The sequence below is a fragment of the Rhipicephalus sanguineus genome, chromosome 1 (genome assembly GCF_013339695.2).
Source record: "Rhipicephalus sanguineus isolate Rsan-2018 chromosome 1, BIME_Rsan_1.4, whole genome shotgun sequence".
NCBI lineage: Eukaryota > Metazoa > Arthropoda > Arachnida > Ixodida > Ixodidae > Rhipicephalus > Rhipicephalus sanguineus.
This window is the reverse complement of record NC_051176.1, coordinates 1,756,547-1,772,738: the sequence shown is the minus strand read 5'-3', so window position 1 is coordinate 1,772,738 and position 16,192 is coordinate 1,756,547. Positions and strand designations below refer to the sequence as shown.

The 16,192-nt window shown below is 47.8% G+C and overlaps 1 protein-coding gene across 1 annotated transcript in view; it reads right to left on the bottom strand.

Annotated features, from left to right (window-relative positions):
• The window catches only part of LOC119389029 (chorion peroxidase), a 94,897-nt gene that overhangs the window by 77,728 nt on the left and 977 nt on the right, over positions 1–16,192 (bottom strand). Inside the window, exon 2 of the mRNA XM_037656324.2 lies at positions 15,468–15,594. Coding sequence (XP_037512252.2) covers positions 15,468–15,594 — 127 coding nt within the window. The remainder of the gene's footprint in view (positions 1–15,467; positions 15,595–16,192) is intronic.

Below are 16,192 nucleotides of genomic sequence, written 5' to 3'. Positions count from 1 at the left end.
ATGTTACCTTCATAATCATGCCTGCTCACATCCCTCGTCACTCAATGATAGTCACACTCACGCCTTTGTAATGAGTCTACTCGTGAATCAACATGCCCGGCTTTCCGCTCTACTCACACTCACAGGCGGCCACTAACGCTGTTCATATTGAAGTACACTCCCGTTCATAAATATTCACCTTTACACGTCTACTAGCTCCCATCTTCGATCATTACCACTAACACTCACTCAACTTCGCTGGGTCTCATTCAGATACCTGTCTGTCACACTGGACGTTTTGTATGCATTCGCATCTAAGATGATCCCTCATATATTCTCGTTACATCCGAACGTGCAAATTTGTCTTAGGGACAAACCGCGGATGTTAACACTCGTTCAAGAGAAAGGTCCGGTGTATGTTTTATATGGGCTTTGTGGACCGCGGAAAAAATGTTTGAATTAACCGAACGCCAAATTATGGAAAGTATCAAGAAAAGAATAAACAAGTGTCTATTAGATCAATGCATTTGTATGCTCTTGATTAATACGTAAATTCATGGTACATATCTGGCATAAAAGCAATGCAAATGCCGCAAATTTCTTCATTCGCGACTTCGTTCGCAATGTGATCGCGGCTCAAGACAGCCGTGTCCTAACAGTAAACGTGCTTCTCCCTTATTACCTACCGCCACCACCACCACGCGCACGTGAAGATAACATTTGCGCCGGAAAAATGACCGGCAAATGATCGTTCGTTCATTATAATGTCGCAGCCGAATTTTATACCAGCATGCAGACTGCGGCTGAAGCGCTTCACCTGCAACAGCTTCCACTATGTTCGAGTTGGGTGACATCGCGCGTGCATTGCCAGAAGTCAAAACGAAGATACTGAGTGCCGCATCCGCTGTGGACGAAAGCGTGGTCGATAATTTAAGACACTGACCATATAGCGTCAGCACAGTTCCGAAGGCGCGCGCGAGGCCTGCGCCCACAGTCGAAACAACACTGCTCAGCACAGCATCCGCTGCTGAATAAACTTGACTCGCTAATGCACAATAACGTATGGCGACTACGCAGTTCTGAAGCGACGCGGCGAAAACAAAGCTACTGCTTGTCGCAGCTTTGACCCGCCCCAGCCGCAGGCGCTGTGGACACGATCATAGATATATCGCCCACGCAGTTCGCGTGCGACGAGTAAAATCGAAGCCGAAGCAAGTGGGCCGCAGCCGTCGAAGACTTTGGTGCCAAAATGCAATTATGGTTAGATCGTGGATGGCGAGCACGCCTTTATGAAGGACCGCAGCCGTTTGAGTTCGTGAACGCTGTCGTTTCTCCTGTGAGTCGAACATTTGTGGCGCTTCGTGTTTGGCGCGCTGCGAAGATCGTCCGAATTAACCGGGTTGCGGCCAAATATGACTGAATTAACGAGACTTTGATACCATTAAACACTGCATAAGCTTGCCGCGACCAGAGAACACGTCCGAATCATCTGATTTTCCGAATTAACGGGGGGCGAATAACGACCTTTTACCGTATAACCTTTCATATTCGCCGACTGACCAAATGGCAAATGTATGGCGCGCTTATTTGCTAACTCCACCTTCACTGTTTATGCCAGGGGTCTCAAACTCACGTCAGGTAACGAGCCGCATTCACGAAAATTTACTCCCGCAAGCGCCAGGACACAGTGACGAAGGTATGAGCGGGGGGCGGGTAGGAATAGTTTGTACAAAATGTCAGCTAGCGTTGCGATATGAAAGACCTTTCCCATATTTCATAAAGGGGTCATTTCTGAAGGAAATTTGGTGCCAGAATTCCAACGAAATATCTACCTCCAAAATTCCTAAAATATGGACGACGGTTTTGAGAGTTTCTTTCACTGTTATGTATCAATATATGTTGACCGCAGTGGTTCCCTCACGGGATAAAAATGCTTTAGACAAGTCATGCCTGTGTAGCTCATGCACATACTTAATAAAAAAAAATATGCTACGAAGGCAGTCACGTGCAGGCTTCGGACCGCTTGTTTTAGACCCCTGGCTTACGCGATACATACTGGTGAGCACATTCCAGAATAACGCGATCATGTTTCTATGGCTGACGGTCAGTTTTGTAAATGCTGCATTTATCGGAAGGCATAGTAATCTCGCCTACTTGATTTTTCATTTGTGTTAAGGTGGTGTAGCGCGAAACAAGACACGTGTCGCTCGCCTTGCTTCGCACTGCTTCACACTTACAAAATACCGCTTCACATAATGAGCATGGCTTTTGGGTATCACGTTATCTTCGTGATACAGAGCGCAGCGCGTGCAGAAGTTTGGCACGCAGAGCCGTCGTACAGGCTTTTGCTTTTACGTTAGGCACACGCCATGCATCAACATGCGCCGCAGGTATGTCAGGGACAATTTTCTACCCCCCTCTGCCCCCTTGAAAAGTGCATTGCGTTTGAGCGCCGTTCGACCATTCTAGCATTGATTGCTTGAGTTCGTTGGGCCAGAATTGTGAAAATCGAGCGCACAATCACAACGTAGACGAGGAAGAAGCACCCCACCACAGCGCGGATCGGCGTTGTGCCAGATTATGGTTTCTGTGCTTCACGCCAGCGGCCCCATTAATCCTTGGATTATGCCGCTTTTGAGACATGGCGAGTTGACGCCGCAGTAAGGACATCTGCGTTACGTCAAAAAATGTGTATCTACTACATTGAATCGGTGTACTTCATATAAAAGTATTCGTATTAAGGCGAAAATCTGATATTGCTCATGAAACGGGAAAAGTGACCGGTAATGCCAGGTGACGCTCCGCACACACACAAACACACACAACACACACTCACACACACACGCACGCACGCACACACGCACACACACACACAGATGAGATAATGGAAAATACACCATCTCCACATTATGCGCAAGGGTCAAAACGTCGTCACAAACTCGTAATTTATTCAGGCGAAAGCCTTGTATATTTCACGCGAAACACGAAAGGCTGGCTCAAAAAATCTCGTGATCTCTCAAGCGCGAAGCTGCGCGCTAACGTCGCCTTTGTGGCCTTCGAGCGAAAAAAAAAATTAAAAGCAAAGCCGCGCTTGTGCTATATAAATTTCACGGTAAAATAGTCGCACCCGATGGCTTTGGTATTCAAGTCGTCGTAGGCGAATGCATCAGGGGCACTGTGAATTTTTTTCCTGGTTTCTAGGATGTTCACGGTCCCTCGGTTCCTTCAAAGCCACCGTGCTGAGGTAGCCAAAATTGTTTTATCATATTGTCGCGACATCAAGACATAGGCCGTAAAGCGCCGAATGATCGTGTCTTTTATTTTTTTATTTTTAGTTTTAAGTGCATGTGAGAAGTCTGGGATGCGTGAGAAAGTATTATGAATGAAGCAAACTCTACGGACTACGAATGCACAGATACAGGTTGTCCTGTGATGTCATTTCCGGCTTTAATTTTCGCACTTCGCGCAGTATCAACGTGAAATATTTTCGCTATAGCCAAAGTAAAATGTAGTGATTAGTGATGCCGAGGATTGCCCTCAACTCGAAGAGAAAAAAAGTAAACCTGCAAGAAACAGGCCAAGATAGATATTCACGATAAACGGCAGCGCACGCTGGGTTAAGACAGAAACACAAAACACGAAAAAAAGGACGACACAAGCGCTGAACTTCAACTGATCTTTATTGACCACCACAGTTGCTTAAATAGCATCTTGTTGCGCATGCGTGTAGCATCTGGCAGAGCAAGTTCAATAGACAATCCCATGAGCAATGAAACCAAGAAGCCGCGATCAAATCACAAAGCAAAAGCGAAAGATTACAAAATAAAAAACCCGATAAAAACCAACACCAAAAACCAAACCACATCACGTGTTAATACCTTAAAACTTCCGCTCTTTTGAAACTTCCGCTCCCTATGTCCACACTGTGTCACACAACCTACGGAAACTTGGCCGAAAGGTTGGTTTTGACGTGTTGTTCTCTGCGCCTGTGCGGCTGTCAGCCCTTTGCAAAAAGAGGCCAATTCGCAGAGCAAACAGAGGGAAGCATGCTCGATAAAGCACAGGAACCCTTACGTCACCTGCACCGAAGGTGTCGTATATTCTATACCGCTGACGTGTGACAAGGTGTACGTTGGCCAAACGGGTAGATGCCTCAACACGAGGCTCACAGAGCACAGTTATCACTGCTCCAAGAAGGATGCAGGCCACCTTGCCATACACTGCAGGGACTGCGGCTGCGCACCCATGTTGGGCAACACGAGGGTGGTGTGTAGGGAAAAAGGCAAAATTGCACGTGAAATTTTAGAAGCGGCAGAAATTTTGGAAAGGAGGGAAGACTGCATTAGCTGCCCATCGGTTGCTCTATCTTCAAAAGAGCGGAAGTTTTTAGGTATTAACACGTGATGTGGTTTGGTTTTTGGTGTTGGTTTTTATCGGGTTTTTTATTTTGTAATCTTTCGCTTTTGCTTTGTGATTTGATCGCGGCTTCTGGGTTTCATTGCTCATGGGATTGTCTATTGAACTTGCTCTGCCAGATGCTACACGCATGCGCAACAAGATGCTATTTAAGCAACTCTGGTGGTCAATAAAGATCAGTTGAAGTTCAGCGCTTGTGTCGTCCTTTTTTTCGTGTTTTGTGTTTCTGTCTTAACCCAGCGTGCGCTGCCGTTTATCGTGAATATGACCAACCAACTAGCCCACAAGTACGTTTTAAGCAAGATAGATAGTCAAAATAAAAACAAATTTAGGATCTTCTCCGAAAAATCACACGATGTTTTAGAACAAGAAGAAAATAAGGACGTGGAGCTATACCTTAACGGCAATAATTTACGAAACAGTAATTTTGAGGTAAATCACGAAGGCAAGCATCAAGTATACTCTCCAAAACTACAAAAAGTAATGAAGAAACGACAGCATGTCAGTATTACCAACTCATGTGACCAAGTAGAATTAGTAGACTGTAGAAACTAGAACACCACCATTTTAGTTGGCGCAATCACTTACTGTTGCTGAGCGCTCACCACTTATTTTCTCTGATAATAATATCTGGGTTTAACGTGCTAGAACCACCATATGATTATGGGGCACGACGCAGTGGAGGGCTACGGAAATTTTGACCACCTGGTGTTCTTTAACGTGCGCTAACATGCACAGTACACAGGCCTCTAGCATTTCGCATTCATCGTCATGTAACCGCCTCGGCCGAAGTCGAACCCGCGACCTTCGGTTCAGCAGCCGAGCACCGTAACCGCTACACCACGGCGGTGGACCCTCATTTTCTCTAGTATTAGCAAAACGGTTTTTCGTGGTGCTCCATCGTTCCAGGAAAATTAATAGTCGAAACAGGGCTACACACTAAAAAAAAAAGGAAAAAGAGTCAAAGGGGGTCACGGCAACCGACTCCCTTCGGTAATTCATTTGACCCTTTTTGGAAGATAGAATCAGAAAATGAGATTTAACTTTTCTGCAAGAGTCACTTATCACTCTTGCAGCGCGTTTCGATCGGCTAGCGTGTCTAACACGCCGCCGTATAGACATTAGACTCTGGAGTTTCCAAGGTGTGTGGCGCCACCTGTCGGAGAAGTATTGAGTAGTGCATAGACCGACTCTCTCGCACAGTTTGCTATGGGACCAGGTGCAACTAGCGAGTGCGAAACAACGATTGAGCTTAATATCGCGTGTGTTTGCGCATTTAGCACTCAGAACGAGAGCTGTGAATTGCTCTCCGCTAGTCGGACGCGCCACCGAGCCGTCGTGAAGTGCTTGCTGGATCACTTGCCTGAACGACGGCGAAAACAGCAGCAGACGAGACCCCTCCGCACGCTACGAAGATACTCCGCAAAAGACGCACTGTTGCGTTGTGAATTGCCACGGACGTAAAAGACTGAATAACAACGTTCAGTTTTACCGATTTCCATAGTTGTCGTACGAAGAAGAAAGGCGAGAGCGCTGGATACAGCCGTTGCGAGCGTGTTGGGTAAGCGACGTACCCGCTTTCTCCACAGCCGGTGGCATGAATGTGTGGCTCTGCTGTTGTTTTGCGTAGCCCCTGATGCAAAACCGTGGTAACCTTGACTATGAAGCTCAGCAGAGGCTCTGACCGCGGTGCTTGTCGTGTAACACGAAAGAGAGCAGCTAGAGGCAGACTGGAGACCGCGTGATACGCACACCGCGACGAGTTGGTCGTCCACAACACAGCATCGCGGACGTATGTAGTACGTTTTGAAGGCTCAGAGTTCGGGTTCTAACTAGCTAACACCACGTGCGTCATACAAGTAAATCGCAGAATGTTGGTCGTGACTCCCTTCAGGTTTGTTTCGCCCGTGTCCCTCCGCGGTTGCCGTAGCTATCTCGGAGGCCACGGTTTTGCCTTTGGTTGTACCCGCGAAAGTGGACACGCACGTATCCCCTATTTGCAGTACATACAAACGGAAGAACGACCATCAAGAGACCATTTGAGGATGCGTAATCAAACACTCCAATGCACCGGAAGCGAGAGATGAATGAAGAGAGAATGCACCTGAAAAGGCGAAAATCGCCGGAGCGATTCGCCCCTGATGAACCGAGTTTGTACCACTGATCGTAAGATGCATAGCTAAGTAAATTGATCGTGTATGTAGGTACTTTATCGCTGTGGCATACGTATATACCCGATTTTAACGCATTTAGGCTAGAGAACGGATGTCGGGGGCTTGCCTCGACTCGGTGTCGTGTGATGCTCGCTTGTACTTTGGAGTTGCAGCGCGCCGGGAATGAACTAAAACCTATTTTGCATTGTACTCGCAGTTCGCTTTGATCAGCTTCCTTTGTTTCTGAAGCGTGCATTGGCGGAAGAAGCTTTCCATGTCCTTGATTTTCAGGAAACCGCGCCTCGACACCAACGAAAAGGAGGGTTATATTGCGGCCTATGCACATTCGCTTGCGGGCGCTCTCTTTGCACTACCCAGTTAGTGCCAGGGCTACGATGAGGGCGCTGGTGGCGGTGTTTTTCGCAGCGCCGCCTGGGCAGAGTCTGACGTCTATGCGTCATATACATCGCGTATCTGGCGTTCGGCGCGGTTCGCCCGTTCGCCTACGCCAACGGTCGGAAAGACTGCTGCTTGCCTACGCTGTTTGGCAGGGCGCCGGAGCGCGCCCTCACGTCGTCGCCTCGGCGCGACAGTGGCGGCGGCGCCTCCGCCTCTCCTCTCTGCTTCCCCTGTCTCATAAAGTGCGTTGCGTGTCTCGTAGTTTTGTCGGTTTTGTGGTTTTGTGTTCGAGAAAATGAGCACATCTTCGGTTGTGCTCACGCGGACGCTCCGTGCTGGAAGTGACGCTTGGAGGTGGCCATATTCATGGAGCTGCGGACATGGGCAATGTGCGCCTCTTAATAGACAGTTTTAGTGGCGCGTCTGCAACATCTATGCGGACGCAGCCTGCCATCGCGAATACACCTTTAATTGGGCGTACGCAGATGTTGAGTGCGCAGTGCACCATACGAGCGAAGCGCACATCGACACTTTTAGTTTACCGCGGTGTGGTACGTTTCGCTCAAGGAGACAAGCAGTGCTGGGCAGTATCGAAGATACATGTATCTTAGACACTATCTTAGATACTCTTTGGGTATCTTGTATCTGTATCGCGATACGTCTCGTAAAACGAGTATCTGTATCCGTATTTCCGATACATTCAATAATGTATCGTGTATTTTAAGATACAAGATACCGCCATCGCAAAACCACCGTGCGAAACATTCATTAACGCTGGCTGAAGTCAGCTTCTCAAGCTGGTACTGGCGCCACTACGCCACCTAAATAAGGCTAAAAACAGCGAAATAATTTATCTTTCCCACAGAGTCCTCTAATGAGAGCAGGCGATGAGGTCTGCTCGCGGCGATTGATAGAGCAGAGTCACGTGGCAGCTCTCGCGCAGTCTCGACAGAAACAAGCGCGAGAACTTCTACGCCGAGCCCACGTAGTTTTTGTTGTTTCGATTTTTTTTCTTTTAGGGGCGAAGCTGGTCTGTCCATCCTCCGTTTGTTTGTAGCGTTGTAGTAGCCACCTCTTGATCGTGAGAAGTGCGCCTTCTCGTATGCAGTAGAAGAAGAAGACGACGTTGACGAGTGACACTCTCGTGCGTGTTCGCCTGTGTGGCGTTCTCTCTTCTTTAGTACGCCTCGTGTTTTCAACGACACCCGAAGACAACGTTTCAGAAGTAACGTGCCACGAGGCTCCCTCTTGGCACGCTTTCTCTTTAGCTCGGAGTCGCCAGATGGAAGACAAGGCTGCGGAACGGAGGGCACGGAAGGCGGCGGCAGCGCGCGCTCGCAGACAGAATCCTGAGGTGAGAGCCCGCAAGGCCGAAGCTGCACGTCGACGCCGCGAAGCAGATTCCGCCGTTCGAGCCCGCGAAGCCGAAGCTGCTCGACAAGCTGCACGGCTGGGGCGCGAAGACCCCGCCGTTCGAGCCCGCGAGGCCGAAGCTGCACGGCTGCGCCGCGAATCGGTTCTTCAAGATGCGAAGGACCGTGAAGCGGCGAGAAAGCGCGCGTGCCGGCAGGCAGAGCCCGAGGCTGTGCGGGCACGTGAAGTGGTTGCAAAACGCATCAGGCGGGCTCTGCCCGAAGGCGCCGACGCGCGCTTCCAGCAGGACTTACTTGACAACAGTTTCGGCCATAGTTGCAGTGTGTGCAACAGATTGTGGTTCTCAAACAATCTAGTCACAATATCTTCCATCAAGAAGGACCACGCTCGCGCCAACGCCATCGCCGTGCTGCAGCGCGAGTTCGCTCCGCCCCACTCATCATCATTCACCACGCGGATATGCTGTGATTTTTTTAGCTGTGTCAGTTCCATGACACTTGCGCTTAGTCACGGTCCTGCGCCGCGTACTCCAATGAGTACATAATGTTATCATGCCGGTTTAGTGTCGTTATTGAAGATTCCATTGAGTAGTGCTTCGTTACAAAATCTGAAGCATGCAAGAATGGGGTTGCTTTGCGCCTCATGGCTTTCACACACCACCGATATGAAGGACCTCGTGGATGTAGGCTTGCCTACATGCGTTGACATTGACTTATATGCAAATAAGATTCTAAGAACTATAGCACCACTGATACCGACGAAAGATCAAATAGAACAAGACTTTACCCAACAAAAGACATCTTGGTGTACCGCTTTTTCTTCCTGCTATCTGTATGCAAAGAGATTTTGAAGTCATAATTTGATTGTTAGCAAGAATGCTTTCTTGCTGTCCTCCTTTTGCATTTCTTACATTGCCTAGGTCTCTTTATCGTTTTTTTTTCGGTGTGGTCCCTGCAATATATCTTTTGTAACGTGGTGCCAAAATAAGCCCTCTGCTTTATTCCTACTTTTAAATGTCTGCGTTATCTCTCCTATTCTTTATACATTTATGCTTCTCTTGTGTTTGCTGTTCTGCTAAGGTAATTTTGAAAACAAATAGATGCTTATGTGGGTGTGCCTAGAGAATACAGTGCCAAACATTCTGCTTACCTCTTAATAAAATAGTGAAATCGATATTGCATTAGAATAATGGAAACTATTAGGAGCCATCTTAAAGATGTTAGATGAAGGATTCGAGAAAAAGTTATACGAAATTTTTCTGATGAGCGTCCTAACGAGTCGTTTCAGGCAATTTCACATAGGCACTGCATTTTCTATTTATTGTCTTGCCTTAACTGGTAAATTGACGATACCTCATGCTTAATCGTCTTAGCTATTAGGGTTCCAGCCTGTATCTTGTTCCTCTACTCATTCATTGTGAGTGCTTGATACGGAACCCCCTTTCTACTTTACTTATATCTGTTTTTCTTTTTTAGGACTTTTAGGAATTTTTTTACTGCTACTAATCGCCAGATATTCAGAGCTATAAGTGGCAATAGCGCGCATAGCGGCTATATCCTGCGACGCTTTGTACAACTATACTGCCACGCGCTCTTTATTTTGGTGTGATGGAGTTTAACCCACCAAGATCTGTTAGCACAACTCGGTGCAAGCCGCGCCAACTTTTGGGAAGCTTCGCAAGTTTTTCCCATTGTTCTCTTAAAATTACGCGCAGGGCGCGAGTAGTCTAGTTTACTCGGGAGCCTGCGCGAGCACCAGCGATAACGCTGGAAGGTTTGATTCCTGATGTATGAAAGACGACGCGTTCCGCCGATGATCAGATTACCGACGACTGTTATCGCTGCTATCATTGTGCAGCGTGCTTTGATTGCACTTTCAGTTACTTAGTTTTCTTGGCACAAGTCAGCTCAGTAATGAGTTTCGTTTCCACAATTTGACTGCTGCCTTCTTAGTCGTCGCTATACCACGTGACAATACAAAACGTCAGAGACGCTTCCGGGTTGCATATGTTCTTTCGTTGAAGAAAAATTGTTCAAAGACTGCACGTTAGCGATTATATCGATAACGATAGCTTTACACCAGCAGATAAGTAGTAGAACATGAAGAGCCATTGCAGTTTTATGTCCCCTACGTATACACCGTGCTTCACAAAAAATGTTGCTCCCAGCTTTGTTGCTGATGTACACCTCCTGTCCGGTGATTCGGTATTGCGTAGCGGTGGTTTACGGACAAGGTGAAACTCCACGCCGGTATTTGCACCATCATGTGAAGGCTTCTTACTGAAGTGATTATATGGCGACCCTCTTGCTGGTCGGCAAGCTTAGCAGCGACTCCCATCAGTTACAAAAAGCCAACCAAGAACTAATGTCAACAAAGTGTATAAAAAGATGTGCAGTTAAGCAGTTTAAAGAAACGCCAGTAAGTTGTTTCTGAATTGAACTAACGTACTTTGAGTAGGAAGAACAAAACTTTTGATATACTAACAGATATTTCATTCAAATGAAACAGAATTGGTCGCAGTTGAGAAATTTTCATGCAGACATTTTTGTGCATTGGCGTTTGCTTCTACATTGTATCTATAATAAATTTGCGAATGTATCGAAGTATCTTAAGATACAATTGGCAAGTATCGTATCGGATACGTTTATTGCGGCAGTATCTTGTATCTGTATCTCAAATATTTCTTGCCTGAGTATCTTGTATCGTATCGCGATACAATTTCAAAGTATCTTTGCCCAGCCCTGGAGACAAGTCATATTCGAGATGTAATTGTTTTATAATGCTTATCAGCGCCACCGACGTAAGAAGTATACTAGGTTCCAGTAACAACGTGGCCTCTATGATCTGCGCGCAGGACCACCGATCAATAGAGGGTAACGGCCAGCAGCGTACAAGTCAGACCGCGGCGTTGGCTGTGTGCATTTTTAGCGCCGTTCTTGGGAGCACTGGCTGCACGCGTTGACCTTTGCCGTGTATGTTCAACTTTACTATGCGTGCACAGCTTTGAAGTAGGGTGGACTACTAAAGAAGGGCATTTGATGAGGCACAGCCACACTATATGCATATGGAACACAGCGTCCTAAACTGTGCGGCCGTGAATGATTCTTGGCATCCTGCAGCAACTGGTCGTACTCAACGTATTTTTGAGTTTCTGATCTACAAGAGAGTTTTCTCAATGAGTTAAAGCTAGCACAATGCGCGTTACGTTGCACCATGAATAAAAGCACGTACCAAGCTTACTTTCTTTTTTTTACGGGTTTATTCACCGAGAGGCCTGACAGAAAGAGATTACCGCGTTCCCGCACAAAACCTGCCGAAGACGGTTGCTTGAGGGTTTTCGTGAGACGCCAGGCTACGTCTTCCCACTCGTCAGGACGCCGGCACCTGCCCCTTGATTGTACCTGGTCTGGTGTGGAAACACGTCCTTTCAATGTGGAGCACGTACGATTTGCATCGGGTTCGCTGTTGCTGTCTGCGTCGAAAGCCACTGCAGCTATCATGTGCTCTCGCTCCTGGTTTCTTCGAGGCCTCGCGAGAACGCAACGCAGTAAGCGTCGTATTACGTACGGAACGTCTTGTTACAGGTGTACGCGCGCATCCCTGGAAGAGATACGTTACGTACTACGCATGCGCACTTCTCTCCCGCAGCCGTGCTGCGTACGTGGGCTCGTTACGTACGCCTAACTTCTTAAAAGTGTCTTGCGTAATGGCTGGCAGTCTGCTTCCGCCGAGCTGTTGCGGTCGAACAAATAAAAGTGTCAATGAACGAGTTGAGACCGTCATGCGCGTCCTTGTACAGGCTCCCATCATATGAGCGATGCAATAAATTATCAAGGGCGATTGTTTGCCGGCTGCAGATCGTGTCTGCACTGCTCATGGCACAATATGTCGCTTTGAGATGTGGTTTCGTGCAAGCCCTATTAACATTTGCAGCGATATTGAATGTGCAGCGTGCGTCCACTCGCAGAAACGTGAAAAAAAATTCAATCCTTGTGGAGAACACTTCGGTGTACTAAATAAATGTAATGGACTTTCTTTATTAAATACGATAGTTTGAGGCGCAGATTCAGTACGGCGCTTCGAGTGCGTACGCGGCATTCGCTTAAATTCGACACGCCTGGTCGGGAAGGTGAACAGCTCTAGATATTACAATACCGACGGCGCGCGTTGCCGAGGCCATCGCCGTGACCCTCGTTTCTGGTTGCTGTTTTCGGGGTTTTCCTGCATCTGCGGTGACGTTTTGCGTTACAATAGAGCAGAATGAGCGTACGTGGCTCTGTGGGTGCTATGCACCCTGATTCTACACCATATACCATATAATATGTCTAATCTCAAGAAAGACGGCATCCGCGCACGTTCGGTGTCGTTCGGGCGCTCGCACTAGCCTTTGTTTATCTCACTCTTTAAGGAAAGATTACGTTTGTAAAACACGCTGTAAATAATCCCTCACGGCGTGCCCATGACTGCCGATGGGAGCGCTTGGGGGCCGGATATGCCGCGCAAGGCCGGGCTTATTTCGCGCATAGCGTGCGGCTATTACAAAACGAGGTTCCCGCCTTCTTTTTCGTTAAAAATTGTTTTCGTTGAGAAATTGGTAAAAGCAAAACACTCGGGCCATAGGTGTATATAGTTACGGTGCGTTGCATAAAGAGCGGTTTTAAATCCCAACCGCTCACACTCATTCGGGCTCACGCACGTTCACTCTCATGTCCACTCGCAGTCGTTGATACTCAATTTCGGCGTCACTCACTAAAGTTCATGCTCATGCCCGCTCAACTCATTGGCACTCACGGCAATTCATACTCACGTCTACTCACATTCATCGGCACTCGCTCACGTTCATACTCACTCTACTTACACTCATCGATACACTCCCCATGTGTAGGGTAGCAAACTGGATGTATAGTCTAGTTAATCTCCCTACCTTTTCTATATTCCTTCTCTTTCACTCTCATCGATACTCACTCACTTACTCACTGCACTCACCCTCATTGATACTCACCCACTTTCATACTCACTCAAACTCACGCTCATTGGTACTCACTCACGTTCATTCTTATTTCCACTCCCAGTCGTCGATACTCAGACTCGTCGATACTCATTCACATTCAACTCACGTCTACTCACACTCATCGGTACTCACTCACGCTCATACTCACGTCCATTCACACTCGTCGATACTCATATTCATACTCACATCTACTCACGCTCATGAGTACTCAATCACGTTCATACTTACGTCTACTCACTCACGTTCATACTCACGCCTAATCACACTCATGAGCACTCACTCACGTTGATACTCTTGTCTACTCACACTCATGAGTACTCACTCACTTTCATACTCACGCCTATTCACACTCACGAGCACTCACTCACGTTCACAATAACGTCAACTCACACTCATGGGCACTCACTCACGGTCATACTCACGACTGCTGACACTCGTGAGTACTCACTCATGTTCATACTCACGCCTACACAACTCATGAGTGCTCACTCACGTTCACACTCACGTCTACTCACACTCATGAGTACTCACTCACGTTCATACTCACGCCTACTCACGCTCCTGAATGCTCACTCACGTTCACACTCACGTCTCCTCACACTCATGGGCACTCACTGACGTTCATACTCACGTCTATTCACACTCATAAGTACTCACTGACGTTCATACTCACATTTACTCACTGTAGTAAGAAGGTGTATTAAGAAGCGAAAACGAAACTGAAGAAGAAGACGGAGTGCGCGCGAGAGGCGCCAACGTGAAGCGCGTGAGCCGCGTGAGCTTCAGAACGGCGACGAGAGAGCGTGCGTGGCCAGCGATAGAGCAAGAAGCAGCTCGTTCGATCCGCGAGCTGGGGGACATCAGACCAGCCGGGACGAGCCTGGCGTTTCCTGTGGCGAACGGGGTGTCCCAGGCGAGGCCTTGCGGCGTGTTCCTGCGGTGGACGCGCGAGCGGGCCAGGCCAAGCTACCGATGGTGTGCCAGATGGTGTGTCCGAGGCCAGCCAGCTACCGAGTCGGGCCATGGTGTTGAGGCTGCTGGGGTCCGGCGCTACCGACTTCTGAGGGCGTGGTCCTGGTGCCACGTATTCCGTTCCGGCACTACCGAATGCTGAGTGGACTCGGTGCTACTCCGGGTACATCGTGGTCCGGTGCGGTCTTGAGCGAGCAGCTCGGGATCTGGGTCCGACACGTCGACGGCTCGTCGTGCATCTCCTGCTACGAGCGTGCGTCAGCTACGCGGTCTTCGGTGCCGTGAGTGACGTCTACGGAACGATAGACTCCGTACTAGGCAGGACGCGCGGATACTCGCGTAGACGTATAGGACTGCTAGGACTGAGGCTTTAGGGAAGAGTACTTGTGTATGTTAGTGTCCAGCAAGTGTATGTGTATGTATTTGTCTTTTGATGAGTGTTGTGTATAAATGTTTTCTTGTCCTTGACTCTGTCTGTGTCTGAGGGCCCACGAACCCATCATCACACTCACACTCATGAGTACTCACTCACTTTCATACTCACGTCTACTCACACTCATGAGTACTCAGTCACGTGCATACTCACTTCTACTCACACTCATGAGTACTCACTCACGTTCATACTCACGCCTACTCACGCTCATGAATGCTCACTCACGTTCACACTCACGTCTCCTCACACTCATGGGCACTCACTGACGTTCATACTCACGTCTACTCACACTCATAAGTACTCACTCACGTTCATACTCACATTCACTCACACTCATGAGTACTCAATCACGTGCATACTCACTTCTACTCACACTCATGAGTACTCACTCACGTTCATACTCACCTCTCATACCCCTCGTCACTCACTCATACTCACACTCACAGCGTTCAAATGAGTGTGAGTGAGTGTGAGTGAGCGTGAGTGAGCGTACTCATGAGTGAGTATGCCGAGCTATGATTGACTCTGATGTCCTTGCTCGAATAATTTCGTGACTTAAGCGTGTTTATTTAAAATGCACGCACTAAAAAACAACTCACTGCGCGGTGTTCGAGCGCACGTTATATAAAATGTATCTTTATTTAAACCTTGTCACGTTGTACGACATCAACAATTGTTTGGACTCTGTAACTTAAATGCCTCCATATTTAGGTATGCGCGGCTTACGTACCGTCGAGCCAGTTCACGTGTTGCTTCGAGGCCAATGAGGCCGTCCCTTCCGAGGGCCTGAACGATGAGCTTGAAGCCGAAGAAGGCAGCGTGCTGAGAGGCGGTAGACTTCCGCTTCGCAAATATACCTGCAGAAACAATGTGGCCTTATGTAATGAGCTATGCACAGGCAGCTGGTAAGAATTCTTATGCGTTCAGCGCGTCGACTTCGCTGAAAGCCACTCATCTGCCGTAGCAAGAAAGTTTTAGTATTTCTTAGATTTTATTGTATCCCAGCGCGTAAATGCGTGTCCTTCAGAATTCTTTAGTGATAGCAAGGGCCTCTTGCGTCGCAATGCAGCATGTTGTTCAGAGCATTGAAACGGATTGAAACGGCGTACTCATGAGTGAGTATGCCGAGCTATGATTGACTCTGATGTCCTTGTTCGAATAATTTCGTGACTTAAGCGTGTTTATTTAAAATGCACGCACTAAAAAACAACTCACTGCGCTAAATGCTAAATGTTTTAGGTGCTATGGAGTCTGCGTGCTAATACAGCTTTGAAAATGTTCTGTGCCTGTTTTGCTAAAGAACACTATTTAATTATAAGAGACCCTGATGGCGTTCCACCTATCGAAGGCCAAGAACAATACCGCAGGGTTGCCAGAGTTGTTTCACTGAGCGTCATTGCTCAGAAAAGGCAGGAAGGCTTTACATTTCGGGTTTCTTCCCGTTGAAATTTTTTT